General features: G+C 37.8%; 1 protein-coding gene and 1 long non-coding RNA gene across 2 annotated transcripts; one reads left to right on the forward strand and one right to left on the reverse strand.

Annotated features, from left to right (window-relative positions):
• Positions 1 to 1,720: 1,720 nt before the first annotated feature.
• On the forward strand, positions 1,721 to 8,040 carry atp6v0b (ATPase H+ transporting V0 subunit b). The gene is made up of 8 exons (XM_058395295.1): positions 1,721 to 1,987; positions 3,839 to 3,887; positions 4,082 to 4,165; positions 4,959 to 5,036; positions 5,130 to 5,199; positions 5,310 to 5,361; positions 5,478 to 5,668; positions 6,309 to 8,040. The coding sequence occupies exons 1-8, from the start codon at positions 1,918 to 1,920 to the stop codon at positions 6,333 to 6,335; spliced, it is 621 nt and encodes a 206-aa protein (XP_058251278.1). The 5' UTR covers positions 1,721 to 1,917; the 3' UTR covers positions 6,336 to 8,040.
• Positions 8,041 to 10,445: 2,405 nt separating this feature from the next.
• LOC131356353 (uncharacterized) lies at positions 10,446 to 13,654 on the reverse strand. Its single transcript, XR_009205005.1, has 3 exons — positions 13,558 to 13,654; positions 11,846 to 11,901; positions 10,446 to 10,483 (listed from the first exon to the last, which is right to left on the reverse strand). It is a non-coding gene; the product is annotated as an uncharacterized LOC131356353 (long non-coding RNA).
• Positions 13,655 to 16,655: the final 3,001 nt, after the last annotated feature.

Below are 16,655 nucleotides of genomic sequence, written 5' to 3' on the forward strand. Positions count from 1 at the left end.
ATGGCAGTGGATTTTAGCTGCAGTTGCCACCATTGAAAATCATTGTGTTATCAATTAAATCAGAGCCAGTATTCCAAGAAGAGGATCTTTGACTTGTCTACTGTAATTATTTTGCAGAATATTTATAATTGCAAAATGAATGCATGAGAGTTTCAGATTCAAGATTACAACAAAGAGCATTGTAGAAAGATGTATTCTTTGAACTCGCTAAGAAAAGCATTTCTGGATTAATACCTCTGAAATACTTTAAAATGAATTTCCTTTACCTTATTTGACAGTAAAAACTTATTACATGCTGACTATATTTTGTCAGTGGAAGGTATGGAAAAAATAGTTTTCATTTCAGAAGTGCTTTTGCATAATAACTGATATCTCGACTAAGGCATTTTCTAATATATGAGTTACTTCACTTCTAATCAAAGATATTTATACCTCCAATAACTAGTTTTGGAATCTGCCCAACAACTGAGTAGTCACTGATATGCGTTTTCACAAGGTGAATCAATTTAGTGGAAATATTCTTCACAGCCAAACTGTAATCTCTGAACAAAAACTTCATAAATTGCTGATAATTATAAATCTCACAATTACACAAAGGGAGCAGCCGAAAGATCAACAACAACAATTATTTAGTAAGTCTAAAATAAAGAGAATTCCCTTGACAAGCCATTCTTTTTCAAATATACATGATTTCACATGCTGGTTCTTCCATAATATACATGAGTGTGGAGTGAAATTATGTTTAAAGGAAAGTTTCCTATATGTGAAGTCACACAATAGTAACCTACTACATTATTCAGAAAACAGACTGGGTATATAAAAACCATTTAGAATTCTTCTGGGCCAAGCAATGTTTCGTCTAGTTTATAATAATAAAAATCATAATAAGATTTTTAAAATGATATTAAGAGTACTGAAATCAAGAACATTAAATCCATCTTCAGCAAAAGTTCTGATAATCATTTTTTGGTGGTGTGTGTGTGTGTGTGAGAGAGAGAGAGAGAGAATGAATGAATGAATGAATGAATGAATGAATGAATGAATGAGTGCAGGATATACCTTCGCTATTTCCCTTAGCCTTGGAAAGCAAAACACTTCTATGTGGATTGTCAGGTTCCTCAGAGACTCAGAGAAATTACAAACAGCCTTCGCTTTATTTAAACACTTAGATAATTTAGTTGTGACTCTTTTAGATGGACATTTACTGATTATAATACAGAGATATCTAACTGTTTGTTTCACCCTAATTCTGCATACATCTGGGATTTCAGAGCGATGAACTGTCATAATATCAAATTTATCCTGATTGACAGATCTGAGGTCAGAGGCATCTGAGGACAGTTTCAGCGCCTCTGATATAAAGAGGACCTGCCTTTAATGCTTCAGATCTATCATCTCTGCAAGCTGATTGATTAAAATAGTGTGGGGCTGCTATTTGGATGCTCTTAATATTTGATCAATGTACTGTATATAGATTAAGACACCCAGGAACCATCAGAAACAAAAAATTAGGAGAAATAGGACATCCTTGCCTGATACCTCTCCCAAAGACAAAACGTGGTAAAGGCCTGTGAGACAATGATGCAGTACTAGTGATGTTTTTATAAAGAATTTTCACAAATTTTAAACCAAAGTCACATCACAATACAGCAGACTTGAACCCGGCTTGGTGAATGCGCCCTCTCCGTGTGAAGATGAGTCACGTGCTGGAGTGGTGCTCGTCACATGAGCAGCTGATCTCCGCTTCCTCTCTCTGGATGGCTGCAGGATTTTCAAGCTCCTCTGGTTCAGCGCTAGCAAAGGAGCCGCTCCGTTCTTTTATACTCTAAATCCAAAAGCCTTTCGAGCCACGATAGGCTGTAGATTTATCTGGAAGTGTACGATTAGGTAGCCAAACTGGCGCTGTTGGTTGAGTGGATGATGAACGGCCACGCCATTCTCTACACCGGGGTCACTTTGGCCTTCTGGAGCACCATCCTCATCGTCGGTAGGTTCTTAAACTAATATTTATTTTATAAATCTTTCCATTTCCTTATGATATCCTTGATCATCTCTGGCGAATTGCGTGTAGACTTTCATTCACACGATCCGTGGATTTCTGGACAGCCCAGCTTTTTTCGTCCACTCGCCCCCTATTAGTTAGCATTGCTAATATAACTAGCCTGTGGAATAAGCTAGTCAGGTTACTGTCATCTGTCACACAGCGTCTGTAGACGTCTTCTAAATAGAAAGAAATGGACATATTGCTAAATAAATAGTGTTAAAGATCGCTTTAGGATGTAATCTGTACTTTAGAGAGCTTTAACTCGGTGCTTACTTCCTATGGTGCCAGTTAGCACCTAGCCGAAGTGCTAGTTAGCTCGGCCTTAACGTTAGTGTTTACATCTGCTTGATAGTATGTGGTGATCTGATATTTGTAAATTCTCACTGTTTGGATCAGGTTATAAATGTGTACAAGAAGAGCAGTATATAGCATTAAAGAGTAATGAATTTTTTTTTTTTGGAATGTTTTTGTTGGACAGATTTTTGTCGCAACAGGAAGTCACGAATTTTCCAAATGTTCATTTCCAAATTTCATTAAATAGTTATTACACAACATTATACTGAACCCTCCTGTTTTACCTTTTAATACAACCAAACTAAAAGTTTTTCTGTTAAATATGTCAGAAACCATTATGACAGGACACCATATATCACCACTGATCAGGCATAACATTACGACCACCTGCCTAATATTGTGTTGGTCCAAAACAGCCCTGACCCGTCGAGGCATGGACTTCATTAGATCTCTGAAGATGTGCTGTGGTATCTGGCACCAGAATCTTAGCAGCGGATCCTTTAAGTCCTGTAAGGTGCGATGTGGGGCCTCCAAGGGCCATACCTTGCAACTTACAGGATTCAAAGAATACTTTTGATAGATACTGACCACTGCAGACCGGGAACACCCCACAAGAGCTGCAGTTTTGGAGATGCTCTGATCCAGTCGTCTAGCCATCACAATTTGGCCCTTGTCAAACTCACTCAAATCCTTACATTTGCCCATTTTTCCTGTTTCTAACACACCAACTTTGAGGACAAAATGTTCACTTGCTGCCTAATATATCCCACCCACTAACAGGGGCCATGATGAGGAGATAATCAGAGTTATTCAGTTCCTGTCACTGCTCATAATGTTATGCCTGATCATAGTACACACACATTCACACCCAAGGGGCAATTTGTAGTAGCCAATCCACCTACTTGCATGTTTTTGGGAGAAAACTGGAGAACTCTGAGGGAACATGCATAGAAACATTTGAGCTCAAGATCTAACCAAGAACCCTGGAGCTGTAAAGCCATCTACGTGCATAACCATGCGACTTTATTAACATTTCAAAATGTGGCATAGTGTTAACGTGTACAAAAAAAACAATATTGATAAAAAGCCCTTATACCTGAGACTACACACAATTCTCAGTACAGATTCTGTGGTCGGTTATATTTGAGGATTTTTTTTGCAAATCAGACATTTATAGCTGTTAAACATTTTAAGTCTTTCTAGTCTTTGCACTTCGGCCTGAATGAGGAAGCGACAGTTCTCATGTGAGTGTGAGTTATCACACACCCTCAATGGAGCATTCACTTTGTCATAGGCCTCTTTTTACTTGTGGAAAATGTTCATTACGTTTTAATCAAGTTAAATTCCCAACTTCATATCTGCGACTGCATGCAGAAAAGATGTCTCTGTTAGAATGAAGTTCTTTGAACCGTCCTGCATTATTTATTTACGTGATTTATGAAAGAGACTTAATTTGTCCTCTTTGTTCAGACTAATCCCTGTTTTCATGTTTCTTATCAGGAATCTGCTATACAATCTTTGACCTCGGATTCAGATTTGATGTGGCATGGTGAGTGCTTAGTCTAATTTATTGAAATGTAGGAATTTTTAAGAGGATAATTATGTATTTCTATGCTCTGTCAATTTTGACCTCTATTCATATGAATATCCTTTATGTCATCAGTTGGCTCATGGATACTCTCACTGTATTGTGAGATTCAGATCTTTACTTAATCACTCTGTAATTTAAAATCTTTGTGTCAGGTTTTTAACAGAGACGTCCCCGTACATGTGGGCCAACCTTGGGATCGGCCTGGCTATCTCACTGTCTGTGGTTGGAGCCGCTTGGTAAGAGCTCTGTTTCCTCTTTTGTCCTTCTTTCACAAGAGAACAGCTCACAGTCGAAGCAGGGGAAATTTTATGATGTGGAAAAAGCTGAAATGCCTATATTTGTCCTAATGTCCGAATGGCTTTGAACAAAAGCTGTGTACAAAGAGCCAAATTTCTACTACATTACATGTGAAAAGGAGTTTTGAGCTTTATAAATGAGAAAAATCCATTCACTTCATAAGCAGTCCTGAACCTAGCTTTAGTTTTCTTCATTTTCTTTAGTAAATAATAAATCAAGAACTACTCAATCGAAGTTAAGGAGAGATCATCTGACACTCTTGACACTGCTACAAACGTCAATTGCTGCAAGTTAGAGAGCAGAATTGGCGCTGAGTTCTCCGTCTGTCGTCATATGTAGTGTATATTCAGTAGGGCAGTTAGTGCTCTCCTCCAAGTGTGTTTTACCTGATCTGTAATTAAAGATGTATTGGTTTCAGGTTAGGGCTGGGCGATATGACAGTATGATGTTCATATCTTCATGTGGTTTCTATTTTCTGAGATATTATGGGCATTTTGATAACTTGAAATAAATGTACAAAGTCTAGAAACATCTGATTTGATGCTTTTCTGCTGCTTTGGATCTTTAAAATTGTAAAATGTTAAAATATCTAAAAGAGTTTAATGATTTGGGCAGGGTTTACCACTGCCTTCTAACCTTGTGCATTATACTATAAATGATATAGATATTATGCAATTTAAAACTTGTGCATTATATAGGTATTAAGCATTTTGTATGTTCTTAACTCTGCAGGGGAATTTATATCACCGGCTCCAGCATCATTGGAGGAGGTGTCAAAGCCCCGAGAATTAAGACCAAGAACCTTGTCAGGTTTGTTCTGTCTGCATTTTGACTTATTTTGTTTTTGGTTTTTTCATTTCATGTGAATATTGCTGACTTTGTTATATGGCCTTTGCTCTGCAGTATAATCTTTTGTGAAGCTGTTGCCATTTATGGGATCATCATGGCAATTGTCATAAGTAACATGGCAGAGGTGAGCTTTTAAAAGTGAAAGTGTAACTAGTTGACTGGATTGTTTTCTGTAAACAAATTGAATTTGGAGTCATTTGCTCATAAAGGTTGTGTTACACTTCTGTGCTCTAGACTTTCTCTGGCACAACTCCAGAGACAATTGGAGCAAGGAACTACCTAGCAGGTATAAAACAGCACATATGGAAGGAGTTTTGTATTTTACTCAACAACAATCTGTGAAATTTGGAATTATGGTTCTGTTTATCGAGTTAGTTTATCCATTTTATGCCATATTTCCAGGCTACTCCATGTTCGGGGCAGGTCTCACTGTTGGCTTTTCCAATCTCTTCTGTGGCATCTGCGTGGGCATCGTGGGCAGTGGGGCTGCTTTAGCTGATGCCCAGAACGGCAGCCTCTTTGTTAAGATTCTCATCGTGGAAATCTTTGGCAGTGCCATCGGGCTGTTCGGCGTCATCGTAGCCATCTTGCAGGTGTGTAGTTCTTTCCACTTAATGTATCATCATGAGAGAGTTATATCTCCACAGAGGAAAGGAAACACAGGTTAGGCGTAAGGATCATGATATTGTAGGTGAGACTATGATAATGACCACCAGGAAGAGAAAATAATGCAATAACCATTTTTTTCTGTTCCTGTTTTCTGTCATTTGAGTTTGGGATGTGACGTTATTGATGGTAGGAAACTGAGCTGCTTATAGGATCATTGGAAGATTCATTGTTTAAGTGAATGAACACAAGAGGGAGCTGGTTATAACTAATAGCATCATGGCTGCAAAAATAAATAAATAAAAATCCACAAAATTCACATTGTCCAACATTTGATATGCGTAACTCTGTGGTATTGCATGATGAGTCTACATGCTACCAGTAATGTTTGTCTGGACGCTAGTGGATGAAATTAAAATGGGTTTAATGTGTGCAAAAACAGAGCAAACAAAAAAAAGTGTTTTCTGCTCAGCTCTTTTTCTTAAATCATTTCCACCGTTCTCTCTCTGTGTGTGTGTGTGTGTGTGTGTGTGTACACTGTAAACACATTCCACTCTGTTTTCTCTTCAAGTGAATCCTCCCACCAGTGACTTTCCTGAATATTAATATTGTCTTTTTTGTTTTCAGACATCAAAAATAAAAATGGGAGATTAGAGAATCCGACCTATCTGCAAGACCAACAGCAAAGGAGTACGACGCTGTGTTGGATACACAGCCCGACTATGTAAATACATAGTAAATTATTTAAATGTATTTTCTTTCTTTTTTTCTTTTATTCCCCCCTCCTGTGTCTGTTTTTAACCATTGTTTACCGAAGAGTGAAACATTCACACCACTTTGTCTTAAAGGAATGCATGTTTAAGTCAAACACAGGTCTTTAAGACATGTTTCACACAAGTGAACCTCAGAAGAAGCAGGTGTGACATTGGCCCTATTATTGAAGTATAAGATATGAGAGTTGTATTGAATCCTTGAGGTTATTTTTATTTGAATTGTATGAATACATGTGTAAAAAAAAATATATATAGATATACTTAGATAGAAGATTCTGTAGAGTAGAATCCCATCATGCGAAGACCGGACTGTAGTCACTCCTACAGACATCTGAACACTCTGTGAATGATTACGCGGTACTTTGGTGAAAGTTTTGAACTTCTCTAGGGCTGTGTAGCTTGCTGTGGTTTGCTGTTCTGTACAACACAAAAAAAAAAAAAAAGTGAAATGATGTTGTTTGTATGTAGTATGGCTGTCTGAAGTGTTACTATTTCATGGTATGGAGATGCGTTTGTCAGATCTATTGTAAATTCTATAGCCAGAACAATTCTGGTATACTTTGAATATTGTTCATTCTTGTGTGTGTGTGCGTGCGAGTGCTGTTTGTTCATCTGCAAAGCCATTAATCGACGAGGAGATCTATCATTATCCCAATCTGTTAGTGAAACACACTTAATTTGATGTTAATAGTGTTTGTATTTGCATTTGCACCGGGACACACTTCAGTTCTGATGAATGAGAGGATGTATAAATCTAATGTTTATAAGAGTATCTTTAAAAATCATGTGAGGCATGAGATTGTATAGCATTCCATATTTCTCCTACTCTGTGGTGATCTGGGGTTTTTCCTCCCCTCTGTTTTTGTTTAATGAAGTAAAATGCACAGGTAACTGTGCTGAAATGTTTTCAGCCTGCTTAGCTCTTAGCTCTGGAGATGAGCTTACCGGGATGGGTGCCACTGCAAAGGATTTGTGTTGCAGTCGGTTCGTTTCGGACGGCTTTTTGACAGCGAATAGGCGGCAGGAAGTTACAGCTCTACCTTTAGAGAGTTACAGCTCCTGACTCTACATTTTCTGTTTCTTTCTCTAGTAATGTTTGTGTCGTCCCGGGACATGCAATACAAAGCGCTTCAGTGAATTCTAGCTTCTAAGAAAAGACTTGAACTGTTCAGTAAAGTCACTAAATAATCCTGCTTTAGTATGTTTGAATACATTGAGATTTATTTTTTATTTTTGGTAAATCACACTGGAAGCCACACCCAGTCTTTTACAAAACCACCACTGATGCTTTATTGTTTAGCGTATACACATTGTTTTGAAAGCATTCCAGTAAATTTATCTTGATGTCAGTGCTTGGAGTTCTCTGAAGGTAAAGAAGGGCCCTATTAGCAACTTGGCCACTTTCACGTGCCTTGCTAATGCGGCTTGTCCACATTTATGCCTAACTGTCTGCTTGTAATTCTTGATTCTCTCTGTCCACCAAGCATCCAGTGATTGTGTTTATGTTCATGTGGTGATTTGTTTTGAAACGTAAAAGTGGATGACTTTCATAAATAGTCCTCGAACAAATAAATACATCAAACTTGTCCTGATGTCCAACTTTTGCTTCTGTGTCCGTCTTTTCTAAACTCTTTCTCTCATTATGTATATTGTTAGTCTGTAACTGATTAATAACTGTTAATAAGCACTAAGGCTCTCAGCTTGTTTTTAAATGAAGAAATGCTCAAATGTATTTCTGTGTATCCTTCGACTTAAGGCTTCTCTGTTATAGTCTGAAGAATAGAACCGACGTGATGTGTGCACCACATACACAGACAAAGCCTGTTTGTTTAAAACTGCTAAAAACAAGCTGCTAGACAGTATCCCGGATGAATATTACAAGGTTATATACACTCTATTGCCAAAAGTATTCGCTCACCTGCCTTGACTCGCATATGAACTTAAGTGACATCCCATTCCTAATCCATAGGGTTCAATATGACGTCGGTCCACCCTTTGCAGCTATAACAGCTTCAACTCTTCTGGGAAGGCTGTCCACAAGGTTTAGGAGTGTGTTTATGGGAATTTTTAACCATTCTTCCAGACGCTCATTTGTGAGGTCACACACTGATGTTGGACGAGTAAAGTGTAAAGTTTGGTGGAGGGTGGATTATGGTGTGGGGTTGTTTTTGTTTTTGTTTTCACTTGGCACAATGCAGTCAGACAAGTACCGTTCTCCTGGCAACCGCCAAACCCAGACTCGTCCATCAGATTGCCAGATGGAGAAGCGCGATTCGTCACTCCAGAGAACGCGTCTCCACTGCTCTAGAGTCCAGTGGCGGTGTGCTTTACACCACCGCATCCGACGCTTTGCATTGCACTTGGTGCTGTATGGCTTGGATGCAGCTGCTCGGCCATGGAAACCCATTCCATGAAGCTCTCTGCGCACTGTTCTTGAGCTAATCTGAAGGCCACATGAAGTTTGGAGGTCTGTAGCGATTGACTCTGCAGAAGGTTGGCGACCTCTTCGCACTATGCGCCTCAGCATCCGCTGACCCCGCTCCGTCAGTTTACGTGGCCTACCACTTCGTGGCTGAGTTGCTGTCGTTCCCAAACACTTCCACGTTCTTATAATACAGCTGACAGTTGACTCTGGAATATTTAGGAGCGAGGAAATTTCACGACTGGATTTGTTGCACAGGTGGCATCCTATCACAGTTCCACGCTGGAATTCACTGAGCTCCTGAGAGCGACCCATTCTTTCACAAATGTTTGTAAAAACAGTCTGCATGCCTAGGTGCTTGATTTTATACACCTGTGGCCAAGGAAGTGATTGGAACACCTGATTCTGATTATTTGGATGGGTGAGCGAATACTTTTGGCAATATAGTGTATATATTCACTTAAATTGTAGCCTATTTTATAAGCCAAGTATGGTAGCCTGTTGATCATCTCAAGCCATTTGGCTATTAAAGTAATACAAACTTCAACAGTCAGCTATATTTACTTATTTAACTCATAAAACAATATAAACTTTTGAGTTTATCAAGTAATTTGTCTGTTGTTTATAAATGTCAGTGTGTTCAGTCTGTTGCATGACTGCCATGTTAAGTTCCTCAACCAACCTTACACCAAATACCCACTAGATGGCAGCAGAGTGTATGGAAAAAATCTGCTTTTAAATACCTCACTCCTAGGATGCTCTGTGCTTTCACTGAAAAATTACACTGATTCCCCATACTATTTCGTTTTAGAGAATCCACCTGCTGAAAGCATTTTATATGTTTATTTGGTATTTAGTTTAATGAATCAACCTTTTGAAGCTCAAGTGATTTTAATCAGCATGACTGTAGACTGGAGAAAAGAGTTTCATGAGCTCATAGCAGCTGGGAAATACAGTATAGAACCATACTACATTATTCTGCCTTTGTCTCCCCAGATAGCAAGTCTGCTACTTCTGTAGCAAATTATCATACAAGCTAGTTTGCTAATTAGCTGGCTGTCAAACATTTTGTGAATTCTTCCCTCAAGCTGATTTTCCAGTTGATGCCAGTTTACTAAAGTCACACTGCAATGCCTTCAGCACAACGTCTGCTCCTGAAGTCCATAGCCACCCCACGCACTAATTCTAGTGATATTTTATTAGATTACGACTAAAAATATCAATTTGTGATTTAATTTTTTTACACTTTAATTGCCTTTGAGCCAGGAATCATCATCTGACCAATAAGGCCAGACATCTGAATACTTAAAATAAGCATATCCCTTTTTTTTTTTTTTATTAGTGTCCGGTTTTTTGATTTACTCTCATATGTCTTTTATCCATTCGCAGAGCAGATGGTTGAATGATTTGGCTATTTTGTTAACAATATCGTCAAATAAATGTGTGTCGAAATGAGCTATTCATGTGGGCTTGTTTTTGTAGTGCTTCCAGGTGTTATTTTCAGCAATTGATATACTACAAAAATAAGGATTCTTCAGGAAAACACATCATGTTATTAATTAGACTCACCATCTGGAGCAATCAAAACAGTGGTGTGATCCAGTAACCTGTCGTCCACACAGGAATAAAATAAAAATAAAATATGAGTAGGAACAGAATCTGATCTCTCTTCTTCTGTAATTTGGTGTCACAGTGTGAAGAATTGCTAGAAAGTCTTTGACACTTCATCCAACTCTGTTGTTAACGGTGTGCAGAGGACTACAGGGGACTACAATATATGCTTGTTATCATGGAACTGCTGGGTTACTGTCTAAGTCTGCAATCCTTAATTAAAATGAAATAAACAAAATAATAAATAATCCAACACGCATCCAACAGGTAATACACACAGTTACAGCTTAAGCACAGGGGCTATGCTCTATTGCTTTATTTAAACACAGTGTTTTCACAATTAGTATATTCTTCCCTTCTACTAAGTTCTAAATTATTCATATCTTAACCATGTATAATTGGCGAAGTTGCCCCTGTAAAGAGAAACAGCAGTGAGTCCCCTGTAATGTCTAACACAGTTGGTGTCCACTCCTCCATGCAGAACATTTCAAACTCCTTAAAATGCTTAGGCTTGTGCTTATGAACTTCCCTCTTTAATTCAGATCACTGGTTTTGATAGCAACCCAGGGTCTGAGATGAGCTTTGCGTGTTCCTTCAACCACATCTTTGAGAGTCATTCCTTTTTTTAAAAATCTAGCGATCTTAACCACCATTATACATTAAATCCATTTGTGCAGTTCTGTCTTTTCTCTCGGCAGATCTTCGGGTTTTATTGAATGGTAATGGATTATAGAGCTTTTTCTCAGTAAATTGGTTGTGTATATTTTAATTATTAATTGGGATTGCCTTATTAGTTTCTTAAAAGAATGTTTTAAAGCAACAAGTAAGAAGTTTTGTCTGTGTCTGTGTGGAATTTTTTAATTATAGTATTGTTTAGGTATTGTTTATGGGGATGTGGTAGCTTAGTGATTAAGGTGTTAGAGTACTGATTGGTTGTGAGTTTGAATCCCAGGTCCATCAAGCTGCCACTGCTGAGCCCCTGAGCAAGGCCCTTAACCCTCAATTGCTCAGGTGTATAAATGAGATAAAATGTAAGTCGCTCTGGATAAGGGTGTCTGAGAAATGCCAGAAATATTCATTTTTGCTTGTTTTTGCGAGGGGTGCCAAGAGTAATGATCATGTAGATGAGCAGTTTTCCTCTAGGGTTCACTTTTCCTCTGGCTGTAATAAACAAAATGTCTAGCATGCATTAAAACTGAGAACTGGCAGATAGTTCACTCTCTTCATCTCAACCAAGCAGCCCTATCCCTCATGTCTGATCTGTACGTGAAAACTGACTGTGAAAAAAGGAGAAAACAAACATAATGTACAGTAATAAACTCTACTTTTGGACCTGTATATGGTATTACCTTACATACCTTGTCTTCTGGAGATCATGGGTGAGCTGTTACACTGTCAGTGAACACGACTTGGTCTAGAGTAAAAGGATAAATTTCCCATGTTTAGATGTCTTTCATTCTGTCATAGCAGCTCCATGAGCTGTGCAATGGTCACTTGGATTTCTTTCACTGTAAACAGACGCAGTCCTGTTATTCAGGTGGCTGTTAAATCTCCAGAACCACATATTGTCTAACAAAAGTGTTGTTTTCATAAGGCAGAAAGTGATAGCAGTTAATTTCACACCTCACACTTTGCCTTGAAGTCTCCGAATAGGCTGTAAGTGTTACTGTAAGATCTGTGTGTGTGTGTGTGTGTGTGTGTGTGTGGCTAAAGTTGTACACACATCAGCACTTCCTGGAAACTTTCAATAATAACACCATCATAATCTCGAGTGTGTATATATACACACATGGAAAAATAATGAATGGAAAATAATGAACTAAATATGCTCTTTGTTCTATTCATCTCCTGTTATGATGCATTTATGGAGAAAATAAAATAGTCAATTTACAGTTAATTGGTAAGACAAAGCCCTTTCCCCTAAGTCATAAGTGTGCTTCGCAAATCAGAAAAAAAAGTGTAATGGATTAGCTGAACCTTTTCAAAAGCATTGCCAATAGCCAGATAAGGTTGTTTTTAAAAACCACACTTTGGCTCATGATGATGACTGGCTTATGAGACATTTTCAATTCCCAAGGGCCATCCTCTTGGAAATGGGTTCTGAACTGGAGCCAGAACTGGAGAGATCATTATGGAGAAATCGATTGTTTGGATTGCATCCTGTGTCTATTGCAAGTCGCTTTGGGTAAGATATAAAATGTCTGCCAAATAAATAAATTATGTAAAATGTAATCATGCAATGGCAATTCTCCTACAGGTACTGACAAATTTGGGGTATTTCTCAAAAGGCTCTTAGAGCTGGGACTTGTCTTGCCTCTCTCACTCGTCTCTGAGCCCTGTCATATAAGCTGTACAGGACTGCATAATTAGATTTTCACCTAACTGCTTCAAGCACGCTGAATTACAGGCATCGATAAAAAAAAAATCATTATCACAGAATTAATATGTAAGTGATCTGTGGCTCAGTTGTGTCTGAATGATGGAATTGCTGGATAGCTTGGTTCAATATTCATACAGTTTATATAACTGTAATGTATTAGACTAAGACACAGTCTCATTTGTTTCTCTTTTTGTTAAACAATGTTTTAAATCAAATCAGAATTATTTGACACTCTTGGCCAAAGTTACTGGACAAAAATGATTGCACAAAATAATATTGCATCTAATGATGGAATGTTTCCCTTCAATCTAATGAAAGAGATTACCCTTTGGGCAGCAGGATGGTGCAGTGGGTGACGTTGCAGCACCACAGCACCAGGACCTGGGGTTGAAGACTGAGTTAGTGTCTGTGGAAATTTTGTTAATACTGCATGTTTTGTTCTTTGTCTGGTTTCCTCCTAAATTGCCCCTCAGTATAAACAAGGCAGGTAATGTCTTGTGATGGCCTGTAATAGTGCTTTCTTTCTTTCTTTCTTTCTTTCTTTCTTTCTTTCTTTCTTTCTTTCTTTCTTTATTTGCCGCCTTGAATCGGGTGTTCAGCAGATCAGCAGTTCAACCATGAGCATAAAAAACAGGATAAAACAAATTATATAGATATAGAAATATTTTTAAAAGTATTCCTCTTACTTACATGAGTGGATGTTTTTCAGCTAGAGGGAAGATTCATGCTGGCATCAGGAATTTTGCTTGGATTAGGACATCTTATCACTAAACCTGGACTCCTCTCCCAGAAAGTTAAGACGCGTCCTTGAAAAACAGAGATCCTTGAAAAAGTTTTTCAGTGAAATGATTTGACTAACAATTTTGACTGGATAAAAGCAGGCTGCTAAATTACACATTTCAGCAGATGTATTGCAGGTTGATACTCAGAAATTGTGCAAGTATCTAGTAGGTATTATTATATTAATATATAAGATAAAACTAGTCAAGTTTCTACAAATAAGTGTATATATTATTTTTATGTATCATTCCTCTTCATTTATTTTGCCCAAGAGTAAAATTAAAAGGACATTTCTGATATACTAAACAATTGATCATGAATCTTTTTTTTTTTTTTATCAGGTTTAGGATTTTTATTTATTTCCTTTTTCTTTTTCTTTTTGGAAAATTGTACATCATGCTGTGTTTGGTCTTGCTGAATATGTCATGTTCAACATCAATATCAAAATGTTACTCAACATTACTGTGATGTTAAAAATTGCCACAGATATTTATTTATATCATTATAAAGAACTGAAACAAAATATTTTACAATGAAACATATATTTTATTGCATTGAGCTCACCTTGTTGTTCAAGCAATTACGAAACAATATTATGAATTTTTCCAACCTTTTATATTAGATCTGTTCATTTTCTAAGTCTTTTTCCATAGGTGTATAATTAGACCATTATACCATTAGAGTCACATATCCTCTCTACTACCATATAGAGACAGGAAAATAATCATTTTCTTGAACATTTTTGAAAATGTTTTACATTTTCATAACATATACCTTTTAGCTCATCCTTTTAGTGATGCTGTCAAAACTAGATATGCTGGAGTCCCTGTTTTCTGAACACGCTGTACCTCCTTTCAAACTACTGTAGGATAAGATCATAGCTAATCTGTTCTGTCTCTTTCTGTCGAACTCTACGTGTACCCCTGCTGCCTGATGTGATGCCAGTGCCAGATCCTGTCACACTTCTACTACTGTGGCTCGCCTCACCCTCCAGAAATGCCTGATTCTTTCTGATACTCTAATTTCCGCTTGTAGCTTTTGCACCCATGACTTACCTTCTGTTGACATGAATAGCCCCAGATAGGGACCCCAAAGAGCTACACTTATGCCATGCTACAATGGACAATCTCATCTGGATACTGTAGACATGTTCATCCCAGGACTCTCACTGAGCATGGGTTCAATTAGTTAGTGCTGTTTGACTTTATATTACACAATTGTGGAAGAGTAATGACTCATAATCGCATTATCCGGTGTCACCCAGATGAGATTGAGTTTCTTTTAGAGTCTGGTTCCTCTAAAGGTTTCTTCATCATGTTGTCTTAGTGGGTTGTTCTTTCTACCATTGCCTCTGGCTTGTTCACCAGGGATCTAAATAAATATTTCTCTAAAGCTGCTTAAAGTCTATCCTTCATTTTTACGTGACATCACACTGTATAATCACTCATTCTGATGACTGAATAAGGACCTGACTGCATCAAGATTATTGTGTCATCAATATTATTGTGTTTAATAATTATTATTGTGATGACTTGGAAGTTTACCTGACCAGCAAGTTTCGCTAACATTAAAAGTTAAACAAATAAATGTTATTTGATTTTTGACTTACCCTCCTATTAGTCACAGGCATTAGTCATTTTTCTCCTCTGGGTTGAAACACTCTGACATACTTTATTGCATTGCGTCTTCGAGATATATTGAGCACTCTTCACACCTGTACTTAGAGATGATTACTATTCTTACTATACGATCACCGAGGATATTTATTAATGTCCGGTGTTAACAGAGCCTAAGTGGACGTCATCAGTTCAAGTGGAAAGTAGAAAGAACGAGAGTCTGTGTCATTGGCTTTGTCAAAGTACTGTTTATTCTCCTCTGAAGTAAGGTGAGTCTTTTAAACACATTTACTCGCGCTGGTGTTATGCAGTGTCTCCAGAAACAGAACCGCAACAGAAAAATCATGACTGAAAGAAAAGATAATCTTTTAATTCTTTTGCCAGAGACTGCTTCAGATTACTGTACAAGAAAAATAAAGAAAAGATAAGATAAGATAAGATAAGATAAGATAAGATAAGATAAGATAAGATAAGATAAGATAAGATAAACCTTTATTTGTCCCACAGTGGGGAAATTTCTGTTACAGCCGCAAGAAAAAAAAGAAGAAAAAAGTACAAATATGAAGCAGAGATTAAAAAATCCAGAAGAAAATAGAATAACAATAATATTAATTGCACTAGGTTATTGCACAAAATTTAATTGCACATTTAAAAAAAAAGAAAAAAATATATATCACACACAACAATGTGTATTATGGAAAATGAATGAAATATTTTATATATACGTATATATATATATACAAAATGTATTCAAATACAGTGAAGGTGCTAGGGAACTAATATAATGATGGACAATCATAGACAATCCACTGTATCCACTAATATCCAGACAGAGGAGCAGCTTCAGTGGCAGGTTGCTGTCACCGCCCTGCTCCGCTGTCAGACTGAGGAGGTCATTCCTCCACCATGCCATGCGACTCTTTAACTCCACTCAGGGGGTACAAACTGTACACTATGCACCATACACTCCGGTTTGCACAGGACTCTTTAACACCCTCTTTAACACCATCTATCTAGTCCGTCCGTCCATCCATCTATCTATACATCTATCTATCAGTCCGTCCATCCGTCTGTCTATCTAATCCATCCATCTATCTATACATCTATCTATCCGTCCATCCATCCATCCATCCATCCATCCATCCATCCATCCATCCATCCATCCATCCATCTATCTATCTAGTCCGTCCGTTCGTCTGTCCGTCCATCCGTCCATCCATCCGTCTATCTAATCCATCCATCCATCTATACATCTATCTATCCGTCCATCCATCCATCCATCCATCTATCTATCTATCTAGTCCGTCCGTTCGTCTGTCCGTCCATCCGTCCATCCATCCGTCTATCTAATCCATCCATCCATCTATACATCTATTTATCCGTCCATCTATC

This window comes from Hemibagrus wyckioides, linkage group LG07 (genome assembly GCF_019097595.1).
Source record: "Hemibagrus wyckioides isolate EC202008001 linkage group LG07, SWU_Hwy_1.0, whole genome shotgun sequence".
Taxonomy (NCBI): Eukaryota; Metazoa; Chordata; class Actinopteri; order Siluriformes; family Bagridae; genus Hemibagrus; species Hemibagrus wyckioides.

Coding starts and splice junctions, on each gene's coding strand:
- atp6v0b (XM_058395295.1), top strand. CDS start 1,918: ATGATGAACGGCCACGCCATTCTCTACACCGGGGTCACTTTGGCCTTC. Junction 3,888..4,081: donor TTCAGATTTGATGTGGCATG/GTGAGTGCTTAG, acceptor TCTTTGTGTCAG/GTTTTTAACAGAGACGTCCC. Junction 5,037..5,129: donor AAGACCAAGAACCTTGTCAG/GTTTGTTCTGTC, acceptor TTTGCTCTGCAG/TATAATCTTTTGTGAAGCTG.